We start from the raw sequence: 27,680 nt of genomic DNA on the forward strand, positions 1-27,680 counted from the left end.
TGAATACTGCTAAATGATGCTTAGTAATTTACTAAATATGGATCTGTTTAGCAGACAACTTTTAAACCTTTGAGCTTCCATATATTCAGGCTAAAAAATATAAGGTTCTGGATCCTCAATTGTCCCAAAGTAGTCTTTGTTGTCTTGCATTGAAGTCTGCCATGAATCGTTAGTGTTGTCGAAAGAAATAGTGAAAGCTGTGATACGTCTCAAATTAATGCGTCGCAGTATGCTTAAAATTAGCAAAATACGTAAATATTAATTACATGTTATTATGAGTATGCCTATTAGGACATTACATATATACTTACAGCGTGTATATATGAAATTAATTTAATGGCCTCTCAAAACAGCACAATTTCAACAATGAATATTGTATAAAAACAATACAATAGAATGTACTACAAACAACTACTACTAAAGTTCTATGAAGTAACGTAAAAGTAATGTACAGTATTATTTACTTTGGAAAGTAGAGATTTATGGTATCTCCTTCCAGGTGTTTTTTTTTTTTGCTTCAAACACACCATCAGCAACTTTACCATATTTTTATGGATAAATGTATGCTGTTTAAATATTAGTTTAACATTCTCGGTTGGTGTGAGGCTCATTCTGCTTAAATATAGTGCAATGATACTGTAATAATCCCAGGAATATAGGCTAGCATAACTTTTTTGTTCGTCTTGCATTTATTGCACAAGATGTAATTCTGGGCTTCACGGTGGCAGAGGGGTTAGTGCGTCTGCCTCACAATACGAAGGTCCTGCAGTCCTGGGTTCAAATCCAGGCTCGGGATCTTTCTGTGTGGAGTTTGCATGTTCTCCCCGTGAATGCGTGGGTTCCCTCCGGGTACTCCGGCTTCCTCCCACTTCCAAAGACATGCACCTGGGGATAGGTTGATTGGCAACCCTAAGTTGGCCCTAGTGTGTGAATGTGAGTGTGAATGTTGTCTGTCTATCTGTGTTGGCCCTGCGATGAGGTGGCGACTTGTCCAGGGTGTACCCCGCCTTCCGCCCGATTGTAGCTGAGATAGGCGCCAGCGCCCCCCGCGACCCCGAAAGGGAATAAGCGGTAGAAAATGGATGGATGGATGGATGGATGGAAGATGTAATTCAACCACACAACAGCTCCAAAGTGTGTCTCTCCTTTTCCCGGCAAAACTCGAACTCCTACTTCCTATCAACAACGCCACTTCCCTATCTCTCCCGGAAGTCCTGCCCCCCAGCCAAAGTCATTGGTTTTTAAAACCCCATAGCCAGGCGCTACATCACCCTGCCCTCGAGGACTGAACCATAAGGCAACATTTGGTAACATCATAGCAGCATGTACATTAGAGCAACCCATTAGTGCAAACAAAACAGTGTAGACAATGTAACCCTTACAGCAAACAAAACCAGGTTCACAAACCTCCCCCTTCCCATATTTTCCTTCAGTCTAAGGACACCACAAAATCTTGCAAGCGGTCCGGAGGCCTCTTCTTCTGCCTCTGCTGCTCCCTTCCAGTCCCCAGGGGGTGGCACAACTGAGTCCTCAGGAGGTAGCTGGAGAGGTCGGGGGACAAGACGGGTGGGGAAATTGGTCCGCCCTGGGGCATAAGCGGGGATTTGGGAAAGGGCTGTGCAGGCAAGAGAGAGGTCAACTGTGTATCTGAGGCAGGCGAAGGGGGACTCCCCCAGTATGGGGCGAGTCCGTCTCTGTGGAGGGCCACTTTTGTTCCCCGGGGGGGCTGCTGGACACGATACAAAACCTCTCCCAGGTTCTGGAGTATCCTACAGGGCCCTGTCCAGCTTGGGACTGCGGCCCTTCTTCCGAATCGGGTTGCAGACCCAGACAAACTCGCCTGGTTGCGAAGTCCCTCCCTCGGGTCATCACGTCATAGTAGCGGTTTTGTTTTACTCCAGCTTCCTGCAGCTGCCAGTGGCGGAGCTAGACTTTTATCCTTGGGGTGACCAGGGGGTGGACAAGGCTATTTCAGGGGGTCCACAGACTATAACAATGAATGTTTTTCTTGACTTATCAATTGTAATCGGAGTGAATTTATTTTAAACAGTGACTCATTAGGACACTACCGTAAAACTTACTTTACGACGAGAAGGTTATCCTTCTTTTTCTTTGTAACTTCGTTGATCTCCGCTCTCCGGTCTCCAGCAACGATAACCGACTCCAGTTCAAATCTTCCTCTTCTTCAGTGGTGATTCTTCTTCTTCTCCCCTAATGAACGTGGCTCGCAACGCTTTGTGGTACATAGCGCCAACTACTGTACAGGAGGGACTTAGCAGTCAATAGGCTTCATTGATTTAAAAAAGCAACTGGCTCCTCCCGACAAGACGTGCGGTGCCGCGATATGTCAATCATCTGGGGTGGCACCTGGGGGGTCCAATCAGATTTCAGGGGGGTCCAGTGCTACGCAGGCCTCCCCTCTAGCTCCGCCCCTGGCAGCTGCTCCCGGCAAAACAGCCGGTCCAGTAATTTCCTGGCATACTCTGGCCCTGCAGCGAAGGCCGGGGGATCTGGTGGCCGGCCAAAGGCCAGCTCTGGAGGTGTGCACATCTCTCTCCCTAGCATCAGGAGCGCCGGTGTGTACCCCGTGGATTCCTGGACAGCAGAGCGACACGCTATCAGCACCAGTGGTAGGTGTTTGTCCCAGTCACGCCGGTGGCGGGAGGTGACAATGGCGAGCTGGTCTCCCAGGTTACGGTGAAACTGCTCCACCAACCCATCACTCTGAGGGTGCAATGGGGTAGTGCGAGTTTTGTGGATGCCCAGGCGCTCGCACAAGGCCCCAAACACCCGGGACTCAAAGTTTGTGCCTCAGTTACTGTGCAGAGACGCTATGACGCCAAACCGACTTACCATGCCCTCCACCAGGGCATCCGCAATGGTCTCTGCCTCTTGTTTGGGAATGGTGTATGCCTCTGGCCACTTAGTGAAATAGTCTATGGCGGAAAGGATACAGCGGTTCCCCTTTTCAGACCGCGGGTACGGCCCAGTAATCTCAATTCCCACCCTGTTCTTGGGGCACCCCACTGGGAACTGTGAGCGCCCAGTGGGGCCTTTGCGGGCAACGCAGGGGTCACAACGGCGGCAGAAGTCTTCCACATCTCTCTTCTGCCGACCCCAATAGAACCCCTGTCGCAGCCGCTTAAGTGTTTTGGCGACCCCAAAATATCCAGACCCACCTTCCCCATGCAATGCCTTAAGAACTGCCTCTTGCAGTCCCTTTAGCACCACCACCTGCCACTGTTCTTCTCCCGTGGCTGCGGCCTTAAATTCCCACTGCAGCACGCCTTGGGATACCCGCAGTGAGTCAAACATGGCCCACAGGCCCTTTGTAGCCTTGGAGAATGGTACCACCATCTCCCAAGGTGGGCGCTACCGAGCCTCTACCCACTGCAAGACAGGATGAAGGTCTGTCTTCCTCCTGCGCGTGTCTCCAATCAGCATCGGTCACAGTCTGTAGTTCCCTGCAGACAACGTTGTCAGCCTGACTGATAACGCCTCGGCGCTCTCTGTCCACTGCTCTTGTTCCCGAGCTTCCCTGCGCTTGCAGTAACGACAACCGTCTGCTGCACACGGCCAGAGAGGGAGCGCGTCCGCGTCGGAGTGGCGAGCACCTGGCCGATGTTCTATTTATAAGTCGTATCCTTGTAGCTCTTCCAACCACCTGGCGAACTGCCGGAAAGTCATTAGCCACTGGAGGGCAGAGTGGCCAGTCCTAATCACAAAGGGGAGGCCACACAAGTTATAAAGTGTCTGAAAGAGAGCACCACTGCCAGGATTTCTCGGTGGGTGACACATTAATTCTCTTCCGACTTTGTGAGTTTCTGGGTGAAGTATGCCACCACCCTCTCGTCTTCCTGCCACGGCTGTGGAAGTACGCCCCCCACCCCCACTCTGCTGGCATCTGTGTCCAGAAAGAAGGGCAGGGCGAGGTCAGGGGGGACAAGAACCGGGGCCTCACACAGGGTCCGTTACAGCCTCCAGAATGCCTCCTGGCACCCTTCAGACCACACAAAGTCTTTGTCTTTTTCCAGCAATCGATATAGGGGCGCGGCGATTGTAGCAAAAGCCCGCATGTGCCTCTGATAGTAAGAGGCAAGCCCAATGAAGCTCTTCAGCTGTCCTTGGTCCTGAGAAGCGAGCCAGTCCCTCACAGCCCGCATTTTCTCGCCCATGGCGCCAATGCCATCAGCACCCAGCTCATGTCTCAAGAAGGTTACCTCTCTCCACATGTAACTGCATTTCTCAGGGTGCAGTTTAAGGCCCGCTGCTCAAATCCTCTCCAGGACTCCCCTCAGGGACCCCAGGGTCGATTCAAAAGAACACCCATGTACCAGGATGTCGTCCAGGTATACCAGGGATTCTTGGCGGGGAATACCAGCCATTACTTCGTCCATAAGCCAGGCAAAAGTGGCGGGGGCATTACAGAGCCCAAAACTAAGTACTTTGAATTGCCACAAGCCCCGGCCAGTACAGAAGGCGGAATTAGGGCGAGAGTCGGGAGAAAGGGGTATTTGGTAATATATGCTTTTAAGGTCTAGGGTGGTGAACCACGAGGAGCCGGAAACTAGGTCCAGGGACTCATCAATACGGGAGGGGGTAAGAGTCCTTTGTGGTGACTTCGTTCAGCCGCCTGTAATCCACACAGAATCGCCAATAACCAGCCCTCTTTTTCGCAACCATGACGACAGGTGCCGGCCAGGGGCTCTCAGACGGCTCAATAAAGACAGCCCGCAGCAGGTCATCCACGGCCTTGTCGCATACCTGCTGTCGAGCGAGGGGGATTCTGATGCCACCTGATGGGCCGCGCCAAGCCATTGTCTATTTCATGCTCTGCCAAGTGGGTTCTTCCCACTCCACTCTCATTCATTGTAAAGCTGCCCTGGAATTCAATCAGCAGCTGCTTCAGCTGCTCCTGTTGCTATTTTTCTAGGTCTCCGTACTCTTCTCTCCGAACCTCGGGGGACGTGGGCGGGATTGCCCATGGCTGGCATCCCCGGGTAATAAAGAGCTTTGTCTCCCCCTTCTTTGGCTGAAGGGAGACAGGGCGAGGGCAGGAGTAGTAACTAAGTGTGGTGTGAGGCAACAAGAATGCAGAGATATGCGGTGAAACGGCACAGCCTGGGAACTAGGGTACCCATTGCAACTGCAGGCCCCCCTGGAAATTAAGTGTACCCTTCCCCATGTCTAGCAGGCACCCGGTGACTTGGAGAAAGTCCAGCCCTAAGATGCAGCTGTCTTGCACGTCTGCCAACCAAACTAGATGGCGAAATCGCTTTCCCCTCATGCACAAACACAGGAACCCTTTCCCCACCATAGGAGCCAGCTGGCCCGTGATTGTGCGGAGCTGTACTGCTGTGGGTTCAAGTGGTGTACTGTTGGGCAGAACGTCCGGTCTTTCCAGCGTAACTGATGACCCTGTGTCCACCAACCCCCCGGTAGGCACCCCCTGGACAGAGACAACAATGTGGCAAATGTCTCCCTGTAATGTTTGTCTGATCTTGAATGGGATTGTGCTGAAAATTGTAATTTTCCTGAAGGAATTCTCCTGACGGAATAAATAAAGTACTATCTAATCTAATCTAAATGTGCCCAAAACCGAGAAGAAGGTGTAGAAGGCGAGTCGTCATCTGCTTCTGAGGGGGAAGAAGCCCCTCCCTCCTGGCTGGGCTGACGGGCTCCCTCTCCTGCCTGACAAGACTGGGCTGGCGAGTCAGGGTGCGCGGTGATCGTAGGGGCCCGCATACCCCTGACTATGCGGGTCCGGCGCTGTTTACCGGCCCACAACTAGTGGCAGGGCACAGGTTGGCCACATCCTAAGCAGACCTGCATGGGGCGTGGGCCACGTTGACTTTGCAGAGTCACCGCCCTCAGTAGTTCAGTAATTTCTGTCGTCCAAGCCGGAGTCTCGTCACTAGACGGGTGTGACGATTCCGCCCTCACTGAATGGGGTTTAATTTCCAGTTCCCCGGCTGCAGCTGCACTCCACTGCATCTCCCTCTCAACGGCAGCTTCCAGTGCCTCCTGCAGGAACCTTGGATGCTAAAGCTGCACTTGCAAGCGCAGTTCAGGATTAATGGCTCCAACAAACAGGTCAGTTGCGACCTTGTCCCGTGCATCAGCAGGCAGGTGACCATATGCACGGCGCACATGGCCTTCAATGTCATTAGCGAACCCCCGGAGTGGCTCGCCAGGCTTCCTGCACCTCCCTATCAATTCAGTTTTTAAAAATGCTGGGTGAGACCATCTCCCAAACCTCCTCTTGAGTGCCCCCACCAGGGCTGTGGAGCACCGCTGCTGTTCAGGATCCAGCAGCAGGAGGCGTGAAAGAGCCTCTCCCTCCAGACACAAAGCCAATTGCAATGCTTCGTCCCTTGCTTCCCACCTTGTAGCGTCCGCCAACAGTTCAAATTGAGCGTGGAACGCCTCCCAGTCTGATCCACCGGCAAATTTTGTCGTTTTCACTGAGGCAGCAGACGGTGGGGGGGGACGCACCTTGCGGGGATGCTGTGGCCGGCGGCAGCAGCGGCGATATATTTACGTCTTACTGGGCTGACGGGCCATTCGTGCGCGAGTTGGAGCGCGGCTGTTTAACGGTCACTCGCCCCCAAACAGCGTTGTCCCGCTCAACTTCAAATTTATTCTCACCGGAGCTAAACATGCTAAACAGCTCGCGGTCCTAGTTAACTCACAGACTGAAGCTAACTGACTAATGCGCGGTACCCAGCGTGTCCTTACTGTGACAAAGTCTCTTTCGAAATCGACGTTTTTACTTCTGACACAAGTGTAATAATCCCAGGAATGTAGGCTCGTACGACTTTTTTGTTTCAATCCAATCCAATCCACTTTATTTATATAGCACATTTAAACAACAAGAACGTTTCCAAAGTGCTGCACAGCCATGTTAAAAACAATATTAAAAACATTATTATTGTTTGTCTTGCCTTAATTGCACAAGATGTAATTCAACCACACATCAGCTCCAATGTTTGTCTCTCCTTTTCCCGGCAAAACTCTAACTCCTACTTCCTATCAACAATGGCACTTCCCTATTTCTCCCGGAAGTCCCGCCCACCAGCCAAAGTCATTGGCTAACACCCCGTAGCCAGCCGCTACATCACCCTCAAATTGCTTCCTTGGCGACACGTGCCGTCATGTTTTTGATTATTTATTTTTTAATTCAAGGAATATAATTCACTTTGTCTTCTTCACACTCACTTAAATACTTGACATGGTTGGAAAACAATGTAATGTCCATCTCTAGCTGTGAGCTAATGCTAGCGAGTAAGACCAGATGTTTTGTGCGGTTTGTAGGGGGTTCACAGAGATATTTGCCTCAAGAAACCAATGCGGGGATAGTTGTCAGTCAGATTTTTGCTTGCTAACAATTAGCCAAAAGACAGCACTTATCTCTAAACAGTCTTAAGTTGGGGAACTCTTTAACTGAGGTACGACACTATTTGTCTTTTGTGTTTTTTACCTGTCTGTCAGAGAAATGGAAGTGGCATAGCTTCTTCCACAGTATCCTGTTCTCACTAAGGATGTGCAGTGTAGGCGTGGCCTGTCCCAGGTTGATGATGTCACAGGCGTCAGACAGATTGTAGAGGATTTTGTTCTGCATATGCAGCGGCAAGTCGCTGAACGACATGCCATTGCACATTTGCTGCAGGGAAAAAAAGGTTTTGAATCATTTCCCACACATAATTACAACTCTTGCATTGCATCAGAGGTTTGCAAAACAATGTAACTCTGACATGTCAGCTGATGCAGACAGGTCATCTACCTTGGGGATCTGTAAGTCTCTGAGCTGCTGCTGCCACTTGAGGATGTTCTCCAGACGATACAGCCAGATGTTGACGTTGCCCACCAGCACGCACCTCCCCACGTGGAGCGTCAAACTGTGCAGCGTGGAGCTGAGATCCTGCAGGAGCTCCTTGACAAGGCGTGGATTGTACTGATCCTCTTCAACTACAACCATCATAAAATGACATTGGATTTACCTTAGATTAGAGAGTACTTTATTTATTCCTTCAGGAGAGTTCCTTCAGGAAAATTAAAATTTTCAGCACAATCCCACTCAAGATCAGACAAACATTACAGGGAGACAGAACAGGATCGCTACGGGTCTGCCGGCTTCCAGCGCCCCTTACAAAAAAGGTGACATACAGGTAAACAAGTGTGTGTGTGTGTGTGTGTGTGTGTGTGGGGGGGGGGGGGTGGCAGAAAAAAATAGAAGATTCAAATAAAATAAAATAAGATTAAAAAATCGGTCTAAGCCTGGGCCCTGGAGATGGGGTCCAGACTGAGGCTAAGGGGAAAACATCAAACATCAAAGAAGACAAAGGACGTTAAAGAAATTAAAGCAGCGGATGCAACCAGCCACTTCTACATACAGCTATGAAAAAAAATTAAAAACAACATATACACTGTGGTGGCCTCTGCGGTGTTCCACGCCATCGTCCGCTGGGGTGGAGGGAGCATGGCCAGAGACAGGAGCAGACCCAACAAAGCAACCACTCTCGACCGCCAACCAACTCTCGGCCAGTGTCCAGTCCGCATCGATGAGCGAGGATACGTCCAAAGAGACTGAAGTGTCCGATACCTGCTCACCCAGCCAAGACACCATGAAACCTCTCCGTCCCGGCGCTCAGTGCTAGTTCCGCAGCCCTGTCCCCTCATCCGCATCTCCTCCAGTCCCTCCAAGCCGACTCTGGTGTAGCAGAGACCCAGTACCTGGTCTCCATGGCCAAAAGGCTCCCGGGAGCCAGATCAAGAAGTCCACAAAAAGCACCGCAGAGGTCACGAAAGTGCCACCCCTTGTCACACAGTCCCAAAGCAACCCGGACCAAAAGGCAAAAAGTTATAATAACACATGAAAACAAGAGGGAAAGACAAAAGGATGACACAAGAGCACAGAGCTCCTGCCAATAGCAGCCACTAATGCAGCGCCATCTTGGGGAAAAAAAACAAAAAAACAATCAAAATAAACTATTTAGTATATAAAGATAGTATGTTATATAGAAGACACGTAGAAACATGGTACTACGGATTAGTCCCGAGTCACCTTTTTCACTTCTGATACATTACCTATATTGTAGCCGAAGAGTTTTGGCTGATACCGATATTCATCCAAAAGGATTTCAGTCTGAATCGTAGTTCATACTTTTATATTTTGTAGCGTGGAATGTTCAAAAGGGCTTGATCAAGTAAAATCATTCAGAGAACAACTGTTAGTTTGAAAAACACTAACCTATTTATTATTAATCCTCTGGAATGCACTTATGCTGTCTTTCAGTTGAAGTGAAGGAGTCATTTAAAAATTTTTTGGGGGTGAAGCCTAGTGGCCATAATAGTTCATCAAGTTAAGCTTATAATGCAGTAAATTGAATGATGCGGACACGTTATGCCACTAAATACTTTCTAATACACATCTGCTTTGAAAACTTTGTATGTGTTAATAATATGCAACTATATTTATTTGATACTTCTTTATAATGCCAAATGTGTTTTAGACTGCTATATTGTAAATTAAAGACACCTATTACATATATCTAGCTTGTGTGCTAATCTGCTGTGTAGCTGCTAGCTCCTAGTAGCCCATTGCCTACCATGTTTACCTTATGTAAATGACTTCACTAAATCACAAGAAAATACCACCCTTGTGTGCTTATAGGTGGCTGTCTGGATTTGCGCAAGTTAACGAGCTGCAGGACAGCTTGTATCTGAGCGCTTTTATCTGAGATTTTACATACAAGCCAGGTTCTCAGGATGTGGAAGAAAAGGAAGGGGTCGGCAGAAGCAGCGTGCAGGCAAAAAAGATATTCGCCGCTCGGAAGCGCACGGAAAGCACACAAAAAGCTGTGCGAGTTTAGCAACTCAACAAATTTAAACTGTCTTGAAAAAAGCTGGATATAACGTATGCAGCATGTAGCAAGCAGTAAGACAACATAAACGTACCTGTCGCATGGAGCTTACAATGGACCTCCCCAAAGTGAACGGCGAGACGGGGCTACAATGGGGCGTGATTAGTGGCGGCAGCAGGTGGGGACAATAATCGAAGTCGGGAATGTATACTCAGCCCCCTTAGCAACAATAAATTAAACAAAGGAAAGCAAGGACCTCAAAACTAAACACAAAACCTAGGAGAATAACAACAAAAGCATAACAAGACATGACCGTCAGCACAGCTCATGACAGACACTTATGTCACTATTGGATCAGGACATCTCTTCATGGGACATCCTGAACCAGTCATAGATTTGGAGACATTTTCTCATAATACTGTACATTAATTTTAGAATGTCAATTAATACATGTTAAGCATAACATTTTGAAAAAATAAAAAAATCCTATCCTGGCCTATCCCAGTTGACTTCGGGCGAAAGGCAGAGTCAAACAGAGTCTCCACGTGCGATCAAAAAGAAGCCGAACACGAATAAAAACAGTCCATGCATGTGCAAAATGGGTCCAAGAAAAGAGGCCACTAGCATGCAGTGTGGTTTTTATGCGCAATGATTTTGGCAGTGTTTTAAAGCCATAAACAATGCCCAAGAAGAACATGGAAATTCCATGCAGCTATGCTTCAATGGAGGTTAAAACCCGCACCTCCTGACTCTAAAGCAGACATGCTAAACACTACAGCACCGTGCTGCAGAAATTGGAATTGATCTCAAAGCTACTATGTCAAGAGAAGATAAAAAAAACGTTCGATGCCTCCTTGTGGCCAGCTGGATAATACAGAAGTTTCTACAACTAGTACAGTATGCAACAAATGAGTAAATCCTACTCATAATTCTACTGAAACGTTCTTGTAAAAAAGTGCCACAGAAGTACAAGAAATGGCGTTAAAACTGGCGTATGTGATTGTAAAATACTTACCCTTTCGTACAATTTTCTCAAGAATGTTAAAATAGTTTTTCTGTGCAGCTCCGCTCAATGACGTCAGCTGGGATCTGGCTATCAACTGGAAGAGCTAAGTAGAACAAACAACAGAGAGAGAGAAAAAGACACGGTTAAGACAGGAAAATGGCTGATTACGTTGAAATAAGGCCTGGCGATATGGTCTTTTATTAACATCTCGATATTTTTAAGCCATGTCACGATACACGATACATATCTTGATATTATGCCTGACCCTTAAATTAACACTTCATGCATATAATCACAGCAGTATGATGATTCTATGTGTCTACATTAAAACATTATTGTTCATACTGCATTAATACATGCTAAATTTAAACTTTCATGCAGAGAGGGAAACCACAACTAAGTCAATTTACCAAATCTGTATTTATTAAACAGCTATTAAGCAGTGGCACAAACATTCATGTAATTTCAAAACCGAAAGTGCAAGACTGTCAGAGATATTTTAAAACAATCTATTAGTGCACTTTTGTGCATGATGTCACCAAGATGACATATCAAAACAACACTAAATTAAAGTGCACTTTTTGTACAGAAAGCAACTACAATAGTTTAAAACCAATGAAGTGCACTTTGGTGCATGATGTCACACGATATATTTCCATAACTGTCAAATAAAAATGAGATGCATAATAGGAAATCAAATGTGTATGTCCTTCGCTATGTGGTAGGTTCCTACGGACGTTATCTCCTTCTGTTGTTGACAATTTTTTTCATACAGTGTTGATCTGGAAATGGTTGCTTCGGCATTTTGTGGAAGTGGCACTGAACGGAAATGCTGACATGCGGAGAATAAGCACTCCTTATTCTCTAGCGAGTGACTTTTCAAAATGCTACACATTAGCAGTAGGTTCTACTTTCTGTAACATTGCTTTTGCCTCATACTTTTTCGACATCTTCCCACTTGAAGCCAAACCACCAACAGACGATGGACCCCGTGCTGTTTTTCTTGGAGATTAATTCTTCCTTCATTTGTTACCAGATTCGCAACTTCTTTCTCTCGTATTACCACTCCAATAACATCACAGCTAATGTTACCATGCCGCTACATCTCTGCTCCTGGAGGGCGTATGACGTTGCAGGTATGTATGTGACGTATGTAAGAAGGTGTGCTTGTTTTATGTCTCTGTGAGAAGGAGAGACAAGAAAGCGTGAAAAGAGCCTGCAGTGTAATAACCGCAGCTAAAAGCAACTGCGTGAGAATGTATACTCGAATATTAAGATATAGTCATTTTCTATATCGCACAGAGACAAACCCGCGATATATCGAATATATTTGATATATCGAATATATCTGATATATCGCCCAGCCCTACGCTGAAACAGAGATCACGGGTGCTCACTTTTGTCACGTAGTTGAATCGTCTCAAGTCATGGATGGCACTGGAAAAGTCCAGGCGGTTTAGCGCTTCACCGAGAGTGCAGTACCCGTGGCGCTGTGGGTAGTAACATGACACTGTTTTCATTTCACTTAAACAAATGCGATATGCGATTTCATAGAGGATCCAGTACTTACTTCTTTTGTGCTGCCTTTCTGCACATAGATCCATTTATCCCTGAAAGAAACTGCAAAAGGATAAAAAAAGACATTAAATTACCGTAAGACCAATCTAATATAAGATGCCCGTTGTTTTCAAGACCTATCTTTTGAAAAATATTTTTCAAAACAACATTTATTTTTTTTTCAAATAAAATTGTGTCTTTAATATCAGTGAAATAAATACTGGTCGATTTTGCTCAAAAAGGATGTACTATTCCTGAGCTGCTGTTCTTCATTATCTTAAAATTGTAATCATAGCCTCCTCCTATGTTTTAACTTACCCACACTTTGAGAGAGAAGAAAAAAAGCTGACTCAATTGTGATGAAGTCACTTGACGTCACATGATTGTTTACAAACCACGTTTCCAAATGAGTTGTAAATATATAACTCTCTAGATCAGGGGTCCGGGGGCCGAGCTGTGTATATGTGTGTGTATATATATGTGTGTATATATATATATATATATATATATATATATATATATATATATATATATATATATATATATATATATATACACAAACCAAGTTTCCATATGAGTTGGGAAATTTTGTTAGATGTAAATATAAACGAAATAAGATGATTTGCAAATCTTTTTCAACCCATATTCAGTTGAATATGTTACAAAGACAACATATTTGATGTTCAAACTGATAAACGTTTTTTTTTTTTTGTGCAAACAACCATTAACTTTACAATTTGCTGCCAGCAACACGTGACAAAGAAGTTGGGAATGGTGGCAAGTAATACTGATAAAGTTGAGGTATGCTCATCAAACACTTATTTGGAACATCCCACAGTTGTACAGGCTATGTAGGAACAGGTGGGTGCCATGATTGGGTATAAAAACAGCTTCCTAAAAAATGCTCAGTCTTTCACAAGAAAGGATGGGGCGAGGTACACCCCTTTGTCCACAACTGCATGAGCAAATAGTCAAACAGTTTAAGAACAACGTTTCTCAAAGTGCAATTGCAAGAAATTTAGGGATTTGAACATCGACGGTCCATAATATCATCAAAAGGTTCAGAGAATCTGGAGAAATCACTCCACGTAAGCGGCATGGCCAGAAACCAACATTGAATGACCTTGACCTTCAATCCCTCAGACGGCACTGTATCAAAAACCGACATCAATCTCTAAAAGATATCACCACATGGGCTCAGAAACACTTCAGAAAACCACTGTCACTAAATACAGTTCATTGCTACATCTGTAAGTGCAAGTTAAAGCTCTACTATGCAAAGCGAAAGCCATTTATCAACAACATCCAGAAACGCCGCCGGCTTCTCTAAGATGGACTGCTGCAAAGTGGAAAAGTGTTATGTGGTCTGAGGAGTCCACATTTAAAAATTTTTGGGGAAATATTCGACATCGTGTCGAATATTTCTGAACCATCCAGACAGTTATCGACGCAAAGTTCAAAAGCCAGCATCTGTGATGGTATGGGGGTGCATTAGTGCCCAAGGCATGGGTAACTTAAACATCTGTGAAGGCACCATTAATGCTGAAAGGTACATACAGGTTTTGGAACCCCATATGCTGCCATGTAAGCTCCGTCTTTTTCATGGACGCCCCTGCTTATTTCAGCAAGATAATGCCAAGCCACATTCAGCACGTGTTACAACAGTGTGGCTTCATAAAAAAAGAGTGCAGGTAGTTTCCTGGCCCGCTTGCAGTCCAAACCTGTCTCCCATCGAAAATGTGTGGCGCATTATGAAGCGTAAAATACGACAGTTGGAACGGCTGAAGCTCTACATAAAACAAGAATGGGAAATAATTTCACTTTCAAAGCTTCAACAATTAGTTTCCTCAGTTCCCAAACGTTTATTGAGAGTTGCTGAAAGAAAAGGTGATGTAACACAGTGGTGAACATGCCCTTTCCCAACTAGACACTGAGAATAACAAGCGGTAGAAAATGGATTAGAAAGGACAGATTTGAAAAAATTATAATCAAAAAAATTTGGCTCAAGTTAAAAAAAAAAAAAAAAATTTGAATACAATACAAAGGTCCTGAGTAGTCCTGGGTTGAAGCCCGGGCTCAGGATCTTTCTGTGTGGAGTTTGCATGTTCTTCTTGTGACTGCGTGGGTTCCCTCCAGGTACTCCGGCTTCCTCCCACCTCCAAAAACATGCACATGGGGATAGGTTAATTGGCAACACTAAATGGTCCCTAGTGTGTGAATGTGAGTGTGAATGTTGTCAGTCTATCTGTGTTGGAACTGCGATGAGGTGGCGACTTGTCCAGGGTGTACCCAGCCTTCCGCCCGATTGTAGCTGCTCTGGATTTTTCACAATTTTTTTAAGATAAAAAAAGGCTACATATATATATATATATATATATATATATATATATATATTTTTTTTTTTTTATTTATTTTTTTTTTTTTTCAATATCCGACTTTCACATTGTTGAGTCTGTTTCATTGATTTGTTTACCATTATATCCAAATTAGCATATTAATGTTATTGTTTGCTAACTTGCTTTGAGACACTTATTTTGATCAAGTCTCTGTCATATGTGAGTGACAGGGAGACCAATTTTGACTTGCTCGCGGAAAATTTGTTTGGCATCCTAAATATATGACGACTCACCGTTTTCAGACATTATTTTTCCAGGGGTGAACGCAAATACCGGCCAATATCCGGCTCCTTACCAAGACACAAATGAGACGGTGTGTTGCAAAAACTCACACTGGGATTTAGTGTTGTTGTTGTAGAAGTCCTTCCTCCTTTTTGGGGTGGCAAGTTCACAGATATCTTCAACAAACAGATGTTCAGAGTTGTCGCAGGGGAAGCTGACGAAAAAAAAAAAAAGAGTACATTAAATAACAGCGTGACAATTTATGTGTGACTTTACAGATAATAGTAATAATAATAATGATAAATAATAATACATTTTGCGCTTTTCAAAACTTTAAAGATGCTTGACAGTTTTAAAAAAAAATATGAGCCTGGAAACAGAAAAAATACAGTTTTAAAATATGACAATGACAGATAGATGACATTTATAATGTATAGAGCTTAAACAATTTTGGTCGAAGTGTTCATCCCTGGGGTAAGCGGCAAGATGTATGTTTGCCTTACTTAATGTATTGCTTCCTGTTGGATAAGTAGCTTCTTACCCAGTTCAAGACCAACCCTGTGACGCCACACTGTCGTAATTTGTTAATGTGCCTCACAATACGAAGGTCCTGAGTAGTCACGGGTTCAATCCTAGGCTTGGGATCTTTCTATGTGGAGTATGCATGTTCTCCCTGTGACTGCGTGGGTTCACTCTGGGTACTCTAGCTTCCTCCCATCGCCAAAGACATGCACGATCTGTGTTGGCCCTGTGATGAGGTGGCGACTTGTCCAGGGTGTACACCGCCTTCCGCCCGAATGCAGCTGAGATAGGCTCCAGCTCCCCCCATCGACACCAAAAAAGTGACAAGCGGTAGAAAATGCATGGATGGATGGATGTATCAAATGATTTTGTTAAGTCCATAAACACTGAAGCTGCACATTGTTTACAATCTATCACATTGGTCATTTTCTCTGTTCGATTAATGCCGTAGATGTTCGCTCTGTATCCGTCTTGGTTGTATTGCGTTACACTTTTATTTGTGAATGTGTCCAATCTGTTAATAAACGATTTTTCGATGATCTCAGGAAATTGTGGAAGTAAGGAATTGGTGTTTGCCACCAGTCTAATAAATTGGTACCACTTTTGCTATTTTCAAGAATCTGCCTGTTTGAAATAGGTTACTGATGAACTTTATTGGTTCTGAAATATCTTTAATACTCTTTTCTATATGTATTCTGTTACAATCATATTAAGTCTTCAAGGATGATTTGAGACACTTGTGATTTAGGGCTATATAAATAATATTTGATTGATTGATTGATTCAAATGACATTAATTCACATTTTTGATTATTTCTTCATCTGTCATGTTCATGAGAAAAATGGAGTTGGGACTTCTCTGTCTGGTGTCACTCAAGTCCTTAACTGATAGGGGATCTAAAATATTTTCTTTCAAAAATGGTCTAATATTTACAAAGTAGTTCTAGAAGTTTTCAACTAATTCAATCACATTGTAATTTTTTTAATCTTTCTTTCTGAGAAATGTTGAGGGTAATCCTTCTTAGCACCTTTCGTAATGATGCTATTTAGGATACCCCATGTTGCTGTAATTTTGTATAGTAGGAGTAGTTTGAATATTGAAGAATGCTTGTTGTGCAATGTATAAAGAAAGGTGGAAACGGTTTAACTGTGAAATGGTTTGATCATGCTGTTCTAAAGTCAGGCGGTCAAAACACTTTGCTGCTTGGTTAAAAAAAGATATGTGTGCGACAGGACTACCTTTTTGGCTAATTTCGGGTATAAATCAGAGTTGTTGTTTTTTTACAATAAAATGTAGTTATTTATACAACTCATAGACGTAAACATTTTTTAAGGAAATATATGTTTTTTGGTCATTTCCGGGTTTTGAACCCACTTTAGTGGGTTAAAAAGGTCTCAGTCAAACCGCCTACCTGTCAAAATCATGTGCAAAGTTGAATGTTAAAGGGAGCAATTCCGCAAAAGTATTGTTTTTTGCTAATGTAAGTAAATGTTTATTTTTACTACAACAAATATAATTTTTGATAGTGTGGAATATATACTTGCAGCCAAGGTTATTTTTAGGCGGGAAAAAATGGCAACCGTAAGTGAGAAAGGTGGGATGAGTACCAATTACATTGTCCAATATTTTGGAATATCATGAGTACTGTAAAAACTGGGAATTTTTTTAGTTAAGGCGGGGTCAGCAACCCGCGACTCTCGAGTCGCATGCGGGTTTTTAGTGCCACCCTAGTGGCTCCCTGGAGCATTTTTTAAAAAAGGATGGAAAATGGAAACAGATGGGGGAAAAATGTTTTATTATTAGTATGCTTTTTGTTTGAGGACAAACATTATACAAACCTTCTTAATTGTTAAAAAAGCCCACTGTTTAATATGTTTGTGTGTATGCGTCACTGATGAGAGTATTTGGTGAACATTTTGTCCTACTAATTTTGGCGGTTCTTGAACTCACCATAGTTGGACAGTGATGCAACAATTTGTCTACATGTAAAATCTTCCATTCTTTCTTTGTCTAATTTTGTCCACCAAAAGATGCACTTTGTTGATCTTATTAACTTATTGGAGTGCTAATGAGGCATGTTTGGTCAGTGCATGAGTGCAAGCTAATCAATGCTAACATGCTATTTAGGCTAGCTGTATGTACATATTGCATCATTATGCCTCATTTGAGCTCATTAAATATCTTTTACTTGTATCCTCTTTGTATATAATTTAGTTTTGCATGTCTCATGACATATTATCTGTACGTAATACTGGCTGCATTTCAGATAGTTGTGTGTGTGCCATGTTGTTCCAGACCACAGCAAATTACTTAGCTTGCCAAAGATTGTAATAAACCTATTAAAAAAAGACAGCCTGCCGTTTCCTTTAACTTGGACAAACACATCTATACCTTTGGCCATTAAAAGCCATTCATTTCCAGGAGTTATCTCACCTTCTGAGTAGCCTCTGATTTACCAATGGTTTCTATTGTTTTGTAAAAATGTGTGGAATAAATATTAAATTTGAAAATTTCTGTCAACAAAGATTTGCTTTAGCCTGTCACACATAGTCATTTTGATAGTAGGCTATTATAGCTGATATAGAGACTTATATCATGTGTTGCCTTCATTATAAGACTTATATACGCCTTTTAATTTTTTAGAGTTCCAGACAGACTTTGTTTTTGTATTTTTGCTCCAATTTGTCTCTTTAAATGTTTTGGGTTGCCAACCCCTGAGATAAGGCATACACACAATAATAACTGATATTTTCAACAAACAGAAAATGAAAAAAAAAAAAGTAAATTACAAACCCCGTTTCCATATGAGTTGGGAAATTGTGTTAGATGTAAATATAAACGGAAAACAATGATTTGCAAATCTTTTTCAACCCATATTCAATTGAATGCACTACAAAGACAAGATATTTGATGTTCAAACTCATAAACTTTCTTTTTTTTTGCAAATAATACAACTCCATATGAGTTGGGAAATTGTGTTAGATGTAAATATAAACAGAATACAATGCTTTGCAAATCCTTTTCAGCCCATATTCAGTTGAATGCACTACAAAGACAAGATATTTGATGTTCAAACTTATAAACTTCTTTTTTTTTTTGCAAATAATAATTAACTTAGAATTTCATGGCTGCAACACGTGCCAAAGTAGTTGGGAAAGAGCATGTTCAAAACTGTGTTACATCACATTTTCTTTTAACAACACTCAATAAATGTTTGGGAACTGAGGAAACTAATTGTTGAAGCTTTGAAAGTGGAATTCTTTCCAATTCTTGTTTAATGTAGAGCTTCAGTTGTTCAACAGTCCGGGGTCTCCGCTGTCGCATTTTACGCTTCATAATGCGCCACACATTTTCGATGGGAGATAGGTCTGGACTGCAGGCGGGCCAGGAAAGTACCCCCTCTCTTTTACTACGAAACCACGCTGTTGTAACACGTGGGTTGGCATTGTCTTGCTAAAATAAGCAGGGGCGTCCATGATAACGTTGCTTGGATGACAGCCTATGTTACTCCAAAACCTGTATGGACCATTGAGCATTGATGGTGCCTTCACAGATGTGTAAGTTACCCATGCCTTGGGCACTAATGCACCCCCATACCATCACAGATGCTTGCTTTTGAACTTTGCGCCTATAACAATCCGGATGGTTATTTTCCTCTTTGTTCCGGAGGACACCACGTCCACAGTTTCCAAATATAATTTGAAATGTGGACTTGTCAGGCCACAGAACACTTTTCCACTTTTCATCAGTCCATCTTAGATGAGCTCGGGCCCAGCGAAGCCAGCGGCGTTCCTTGGTGGTTGTTGATAAATGGGTTTTGCTTTGCACTTACAGATGTAGGGACCAACTGTAGTTACTGACGTTGGTTTAATGAAGTGTTCCTAAACCCATGTGGTGATATCCTTTACAGACTGATGTCTGTTTTTGATGCAGTACCGCCTGAGGGATCAATGGTCCGTAATATCATCGCTTACGTGCAGTGATTTCTCCAGATTCTCTGAACCTTTTGATGATTTTATGGACCGTAGATGGTAAAATACCTAAATTCTTTCCAATAGCTCGTTGAGAAATGTTGTTCTAAAACTGTTCAACAATTTGCCTACGAATTGGTGACCCTCGCCCCATCTTTGTTTGTGAATTACTTAGCTTTTCGAGGAAGCTGCATTTATACCCAATCATGGCACCCAACTGCTCTCGAATAGCCTGCACACGTTTGGGATGTTCCAAAATAAGTGTTTGATGAGAATTTCTCAACTTTATCACAATTTATTGCCACCTTTCCCAACTTCTTTGTGACGTTTGGCTGGCCTCAAATTCTAAAGTTAATGATTATTTGCTAAAAAAAAAAAAATGTTTATCAGTTTGAACATCACATGGGATAGTGGCCGTGCGCAACTCGAGGGTCCCTGGTTCAATCCCCACCTAGTACCAACTTCGTCACGTCCGTTGTGTCCCTGAGCAAGACACTTCACCCTTGCTCCTGATGGGAGCATGGCAGCTCCCTCCATCAGTGTGTGGAAGTGTGTGTGAATGGGTAAATATGGAAGTAGTGTCAAAGCGCTTTGAGTACCTTGAAGGTAGAAAAGCGCTATACAAGTACAACCAATTTAACATTTATTTATTTATATGTTGTCTTTGTAGCATATTCAACTGAATATGGGTTGAAAATTATTTACAAATCATTGTATTCCGTTTATATTTACATCCAACACAATTTCCCAACTCATATGGAAACGGGGTTTGTAATTAACTTGGAATTTCATGGCTGCAACACGTGACAAAGTAGTTGGGAAAGAACATGTTCGCCACTGTGTTTTATCACCTTTTTTTTTAACAACACTCAATAAACATTTGGGAACTGAGGAAACTAAATGTTGAAGCTTTGCAAGTGGAATATTGTCCAATTCTTGTTTTATGTAGAGCTTCAGTCGTTCAACAGTCCGGGGTCTCCGCTGTCGTATTTTACGCTTCATAATGCGCCACACATTTTCTATGGGAGACAGGTCTGGACTGCAGGCGGGCCAGGAAAGTACCCACACTCTTTTTTTACAAAGCCACGCTGTTGTAACACGTGTCTTGCTGAAATAAGCAGTCCATGATAGCGTTGCTTGGATGACAACATATGTTGCTCCAAAACCTGTATGGACCTTTCAGCATTAATGGTGCCTTCACAGATGTGTAAGTTAACCATGGCTTGGACACTAATACACCCCCATACAATCACAGATGCTGGCTTTTGAACTTTGCGCCTATTAGAATCCGAATGGTTATTTTCCTCTTTGTTCTGGAGGACACCACATCCTCTGTTTCCAAATATAATTTGAAATTTGGACTCGTCAAACCACAGAACACCTTTCCAAATTGCATCAATCCATCTTAGGTGAGCTCGGGCCCAGCCAAGCCGGCGGCGTTTCAGGATATTGTTGATCAATAGGTTTGGCTTTGCGTAGTAGCGTTTTAACTTGCACTTACAGATGTAGCGACCAACTGTAGTTACTGACAGTGGTCTTATAAGGTGTTCCTGAGCCCATGTGGTGATATCCTTTACACACTGATGTCGGTTTTTGATTCAGTACCCCCTGAGGGATTAAAAGTCCATAATACCATCGCTTACGTGCAGTGATTTCTCCAGATTCTCTGAACCTTTTGATGATTTTACTGACCGTAGATGGTAAAATACCTAAATTCCTTGCAATAGCTCGTTGAGAAATGTTGTTCTAAAACTGTTCGACAATTTGCTTACAAAGTGGTGACCCTCACCCCATCCTTGTTTGTGAATTACTTAGCATTTCATGGAAGCTGCTTTTATACCCAATCATGGCACCCAACTGTTCCCAATTAGCCTGCACACCTGTGGGATGTTCCATATAGATATTTGATGAGCTTTCCTCAACTTTATCAGTATTTATTGCCACCTTTCCCAACTTCAAACATGTTGTCTTTGTTGCATATTCAACTGAATATGGGTTGAAAATGATTTGCAAATCATTGTATTCCGTTTATATTTACATCCAACACAATTTCCCAACTCATATGGAAACGGGTTTTGTAAATAACAGTGTCTTGTGTGACCCGTGTTTGGAAAAATAATCTGCAACATGTTTTGGGGTCCATGTTTTATCACTGGGGCTGTACCTTTAAAAGGTGATGCTAAAAGGGATATCATAAGAATGCAAAAATAGGATTGGATTTTGGTTTAGCGCCAGTATCTTAATCAATTGTGCAGGTATAACTAAAGAAATAGTCGTGGAGTGACATATTGGCTATTTCTTGAAGTGAGCGAGTTTAACTGTAATCCCCTTATCTCCATTAATTTATGAGGTCGGGCAGGAAGACAGGCGAGGGCACTGATCCGTCTATCTGAATTACATGGGAGCAGCCAAGCCTTTTACACATGTTGCACGTGGAAACAACTATCTCCTTAGAGACAGAGGACGACATCAAGAAGCAGCAGCGGGGAAAACAAGGATGTAGTTTAACTACATCCTGAAATACATCTGCTAAGACCCAAGAGAACTTATGTATTTATTTGCAACTTTGAGGGATTTTATTATTAGCTGTGCTCTGAAAAAATGGAGTTAAAATGACATGTAATAGGTTTAAGAGGATTATACATCGGTATCTAAAAGGAACTGCCTGTTTTTACCGGTGCTTAACTTTTAAATTTTAACATCAATCCATTTAAATAAGTGCACATCTGCAACACAACTTTTATTACCTCATTTGTCATAAACATGTAGAAGGGGTAGGGTTAAATAAGCTGGGCTTCTTCCTACTCCTTTTTAGACGTGTTGGATTGTTCAAGTGTAAACGTAGTTCTGAAATAAGTCCAAAACAAATACAAAGGCACCTCCACTTGAGAGTGCTTCAAGACTTTTTGGTATTAGAGCTGTCTCTTGTCGTAGGTTGCAAGCAAAAATTTTAGGTACAAGCGTCCCTGTTTGTCAGTGGTGGAAATGTATTAAATACATTGACTTAAATAAAACTGGAAAGAGTCCGCCACCGTGGTGGCGCCGTTCTGCTGCCGTTATGCATCCAGCGGAAATTAAAGGTGAGCTCCGTAAGTTATGACTAAAACATCTGGTTTTACTCACAAGAATTAGCTTATAGCTAAAGATCAACATAACTTAGGTTTTTTTCTAACCATGGAAAGGAAGAAAGGGAGTCTGAGAGACAGCCATGAGAAGAAGTGGATGCTTGTAACAAAATTTTTTGCTTGCAACTTCAAGTATAACAATTAGCTGAGGGACAGCTCTTATCTCAAAACACTATTAAGTTGGGGCACTCTGAAGTTGAAGTACCACTGTAGTTGAGACTAAATCAACAGCTACTTTGCTAATAATTGCAACCAAATAACGCACTAAATGTTTCTTTAATTGTTCCAAGTCTTATTTAATCAACACTCAATTGATTAAATTATCATAATTGTTGATCATTTTAGGTTAAAAATGTGTTACTTATAACAGTTTCGCGATGGTCACAGTTTTTCTCTGGAATTCATTATTTATATTCATATTATTTCAATTGGAGTTTTTTTCTTACATTATTATATTCCAATGTATTCTCTGATTAACTCCATCTTGGCCTTGGGTGTTGCAGATAAATAAATGAGACAATGCATATAAAACTACAGCAATGCGTACAATGAAACACAACAACCTTTCAGCACATGGTGTAACGTGCTTGTCCACACCTCCACTTAATGAGGTCTAGTTGCCAGAGTCAAGCTGTCACTTGGCAAGGGGCCAATCTGCTCGCAATGATGTCATTGGTAATTGTCCGATAACGTGACTTGGGTCTTTCAGCGTGTGAAGACAGCTAGCATCTCATTGTGCGTTGGCCAATCAACAGACAATAGCAACATTGTGACCCGAGTGAGACGTCACTGAGTAGCATTATGATTCCCACTTTTAGTGCTTACTCAATGCCAAGAACAATGAGACAGCGTGTACACAATGGACCGATAAGCATTGTAAGCTTTAGGCATAAGTCAATAATGACTAATTCATGTGAATTAAAAAATAGGAACTTGCTCCCAAAATGGTCATATTTAATGTACTGAATATGAAGTATGTTGAGAAAACTGTCAACCCCTCATGTTGTGTACAAATGATACCACTTTCAATACTGTTGATACCGTTCAAGCTGGAGCCTATCCCGCTGATCGAACATACAATCCTTAAAAGGAAATCTGTCACTCGCGCAAACAGGTTTTTCCAGTGTTTAATTATGTGGGCATGTTTCAACAAAGCTCTACTGAACCGTTTCAAAAAATTCCATATTTAGGCACAAATTAAACATTGCAATTTATGATATGACATGATTTATAGAGCCTACACACCGTGCAGTGGAAACACAAACATGTTTAGCGTTGAATGTACGTTAAGTCCTGTCTCCACCAAGCAGGTCTGTTCGGTAAAGTGTCCATTTTTCGGTGTGTCTGCAATAGTGTTGTCTCGATACCAATATTTTGGTACTGGTGCCAAAACTATTTTGATACTTTTCGGTACTTTTCTAAATAAAGGGGACCACAAAAAATTGCATTATTGGCTTTATTTCAACAAAAAAATTTATGATACATTAAATATATTTTTCTAATTGCAAGTTTGCCTTTAAATAAAATAGGGAACAAACAAGGCAACTAGTCATTTAATAGTAAATAAACAAACAAAGGCTCCTAATTTAGCTTCTGATGTATGCAGTAACATAATGTGTCATTTTCCACTGTATTATTTTGTCAAAATTGTTTTGATTGATTAATTGATTGAAACTCTTATTAGTAGATTGCACAGTACGGTACATATTCCGTACATTTGACCACTAAATGGTAACACCCGAATACATTTTTCAACCACGTTAATCAAGTCATGGTACACATATACACTATCAGCATAATACAGTCATCACACAAGTTAATCATTAGAGTATATACATTAACTTATTCACAATCCAGGGGGTGGGATGTGGAGGGAGGTTGGGGGGTGGGGGGTTAGGTTAGGTTGGGTTGCTATCACCATATTTCTGTCATCAACAATTTTATCATCAGAGAAATAGACATTGTAACAGTGTATGTCTCACTTGGTAGGATATGTACAGCGAGCAGTGAACATAAAGTAATGAGCTCAGAAAACATTAGAACAAGAATATATATTTGATGTGGTGGGGGGAAAGGGGTTAAGCCAGGGCTGTAGCTGCCTGGAGGTGTTCTTTTAGTGCAGTTTTGAAGAAAGATAGAGATGCACTTTCTTTTACACCTGTTGGGAGTGCATTCCATTTTGATGTGGTTAAGGACAAGTGGTATAAATTGAATTATTAATCTACCTGTTCATTTACTGTTAATAACTGCATACTTTCTCTTTTAACATGTTCTATGTACACTTCTGTTCAAATTGAATAATCACTTATTCTTCTGTTGTTTGATACTTTACATTAGTTTTGGATGATACCACAAATTTGGGTATCAATCTGATACCAAGTCGTTACACTGGTCATATTCAAAGTCCTCATGTGTCCACGTACATATTTATTGAGTTTATAAACATAATATATATTTTTTTTAGCACAAATATCGACGTAATTATAGTGGTACCAACTAGATCATGGGTGTCAAACTCTGGCCCGCGGGCCAAATTTGGCCCACCGTGTAATTTAATTTGGCCCTTGAGGCAGTATGAAATTCACATTAGAGCTGGGCCGCTGGTTTTATACAGCGGTGGTGCAGCTGTAACACCGCATTCACCACTAATACTCATACTTGCCAACCCTCCCGATTTTCCCGGACTCCCAAATTTTAGTGCCCCTCCCAAAAATCTCCTGGGGTAAACATTTTCCCGAATTTCTCCCCATTTCTACCCGGACGACAATATTGGGGGCGTGCATTAACGGCGCTGCCTTTGGCGTCCTCTACAACCTGTCGTCACGTCCGCTTTTCCTACATAGAAACAGCGTGCCAACCCAGTCACATAATATATGCGGCTTTTACACACACATGCAAGTGAATGCAATGCATACTTGTTCAACAGCCTTACAGGTCACACTGGGGGTGGCCGTATAAACAACGTTATCAATCTTACAAATATGCACCACACTGTGAAACCAAACAAGAATAACAAACACATTTCGGGAGAACATCTGCAACGTAACACAACATACACCCAACAGAACAAATACCCAGAAACCCTTGCAGCACTAACTCTTCCGGGACGCTACAATATAACCCACCCCAAGCAATAATTAATTTTTTACTCATGCACTTTCTCTTGCTACTTCAAGGCTTGAATGTTTGATTAATTTGTTATTGTTATTTCAATTGCAAATGTATTATTAGCCTGTGGAAAAAGTTTATTTTGATATTTACCTCAATGGGCTGCAAATAGAAAAGAGGCATTCAATTTTTATTTAAATTTTATTTGATATGCCATTGATATTTTTAAATGATTATTATTTAAAACTCGATTTTACATGTCACTATAATGTTATATAAGCCTTGCTTGTTCAATATTCAATGCAAAACTTGTTTGGGTCTCTATTAAAAGGTTAATTTGTTCAACCTTGGCCCGTGGCTCTGTTCAGTTTTAAATTTTGGCCCACTCTGTATTTGAGTTTGACACCCCTGAACTAGATACTTTACTGTCCTTGGTATCGTTACAGTGGATGTCAGGTGTAGATCCAGAGGCGGTATAGTACTGAATATAATTCATCAGTATCGCAGTACTATACTAATACCGGAATACCTTACAACCCTAGTCTGCTTTATACTTTCCCAATACATTGACTGGTACCCCTAAAAAAACACACTAAAACTAATATGCTCCTAATCTATATAAATCACGTGTTAACGGTCATTATTATTTTCTAAAGGTGTCATTTTTGATACAGCCCACATATGTTTTGTGTATAATATGGGTTTGTGTGATGCTATTTTACTAACTTGCAGACTTTCAATGAAAGAATACAATTAAAATATCTTGCTCTTACTCATTTAAGTCTATCTCTCTGTTGCTGTCTTCCAGCTCGTAGATGACCATCTTCTTCCAGCCGTGTTCTGTCTTTGTCCAGCTGCACCCTGGGGACCTCCAGTCCTGGCCCAAGAAAGGCATTGTATTTGCTACTTGGGGGGGTGGTCGCTGAAATACAAAGCACCAGCAAAATTTGAAACGATTCTAAATTATCCATGTGTATTTTGTATTTAACATTGAAGAAAAACAAGTAAAGTTATATCAATAACCATCGTTATTTTTGTTTTATCAGCACAATCGAAAGGCCCACAAGGGACGAGCGGTAGTAAATGGATGGATGGATGTGTAGCCCTTATCAAAATATTTTGATGGCCTCTCCTTTCCACATACAGTAGACAGACCTACACAAAGAAACAATGTATTTATTCTATACAGCTTTTGGCTTCACTACAAGTTAAGTAGTAGTACTAATTTATTTGTAGCCTATTTTGTTAGTGACATTGATGGGTAAACAACAACAGCTCACATAGCGTTTATATATGATTGTTGACAGCCCATTTATGGAATATTATAACACATCCAAAAGCAATAATTTATACAAAAATAAGCTAAACATACATTAAAAAGCACTGACAACTCGTTTACGTACGTTTTCCGTGTCTGTTCTGGGTTTTCTTGCTTGAAATATTGACGGAAGTAAACACAGCCCGGACTCTCCACTAAACTCCGCCTACCATCTCCCCGATTGGACAAATTACATGAATTAATCTTGTTGCTATGCGTATGCTACGCGCTCTGGATTGGCTAAATATTGGCTGTCAATCACTGTCTTTTTCTAATCGTCGCTGTTTGGTTGGGGCCTTCTCCGACACGTGACAGCAGGACGTCACACATGTACTAGTATTTTGATTTTTGAAGTGCGGGAACGGGCGTTTAAAAACAATAATGTTTAACATTACCATTTTTTATTTTATTTTTTATGTTTACATCGTGTACACACATCATTAGTCGTACTGCACAACCATTAATCATAGAGTCAAGTTACTATTGCTTGTTGTGTGAATACTCAGGACAGGATATGATTGAAATCCTTGTTTTTTTACTTTCCAAAATAAATGTATCAACATATCCGCATTGTGCGTGACAATATTCCTAT

The 27,680-nt window shown here is 42.1% G+C and overlaps 1 protein-coding gene across 5 annotated transcripts in view; it reads right to left on the reverse strand.

Annotated features, from left to right (window-relative positions):
- The window catches only part of fbxo25 (F-box protein 25), an 80,901-nt gene extending 53,600 nt beyond the window's left edge, over positions 1-27,301 (reverse strand). For 4 of the 5 annotated variants that reach the window (XR_009804099.1, XM_061886152.1, XM_061886151.1 and 1 more), the window contains exons 1-8: positions 27,174-27,301; positions 26,544-26,692; positions 15,155-15,258; positions 12,440-12,489; positions 12,267-12,359; positions 10,879-10,972; positions 7,784-7,968; positions 7,481-7,663 (exon numbers count right to left, since the gene is read on the reverse strand). Coding sequence is in view for 4 of the 5 variants with exons in the window: in XM_061886152.1 (XP_061742136.1) it covers positions 7,481-7,663; positions 7,784-7,968; positions 10,879-10,972; positions 12,267-12,359; positions 12,440-12,489; positions 15,155-15,258; positions 26,544-26,665 (831 nt within the window). In the remaining variant the exon portion in view is untranslated. Of the gene's footprint in view, positions 1-7,480; positions 7,664-7,783; positions 7,969-10,878; positions 10,973-12,266; positions 12,360-12,439; positions 12,490-15,154; positions 15,259-26,543; positions 26,707-27,171 lie in introns of all 5 variants that reach the window. The other variant, XM_061886150.1, reaches the window with a different exon arrangement.
- Positions 27,302-27,680: the final 379 nt, after the last annotated feature.

The sequence above is a fragment of the Nerophis ophidion genome, linkage group LG24, assembly GCF_033978795.1.
Source record: "Nerophis ophidion isolate RoL-2023_Sa linkage group LG24, RoL_Noph_v1.0, whole genome shotgun sequence".
NCBI lineage: Eukaryota > Metazoa > Chordata > Actinopteri > Syngnathiformes > Syngnathidae > Nerophis > Nerophis ophidion.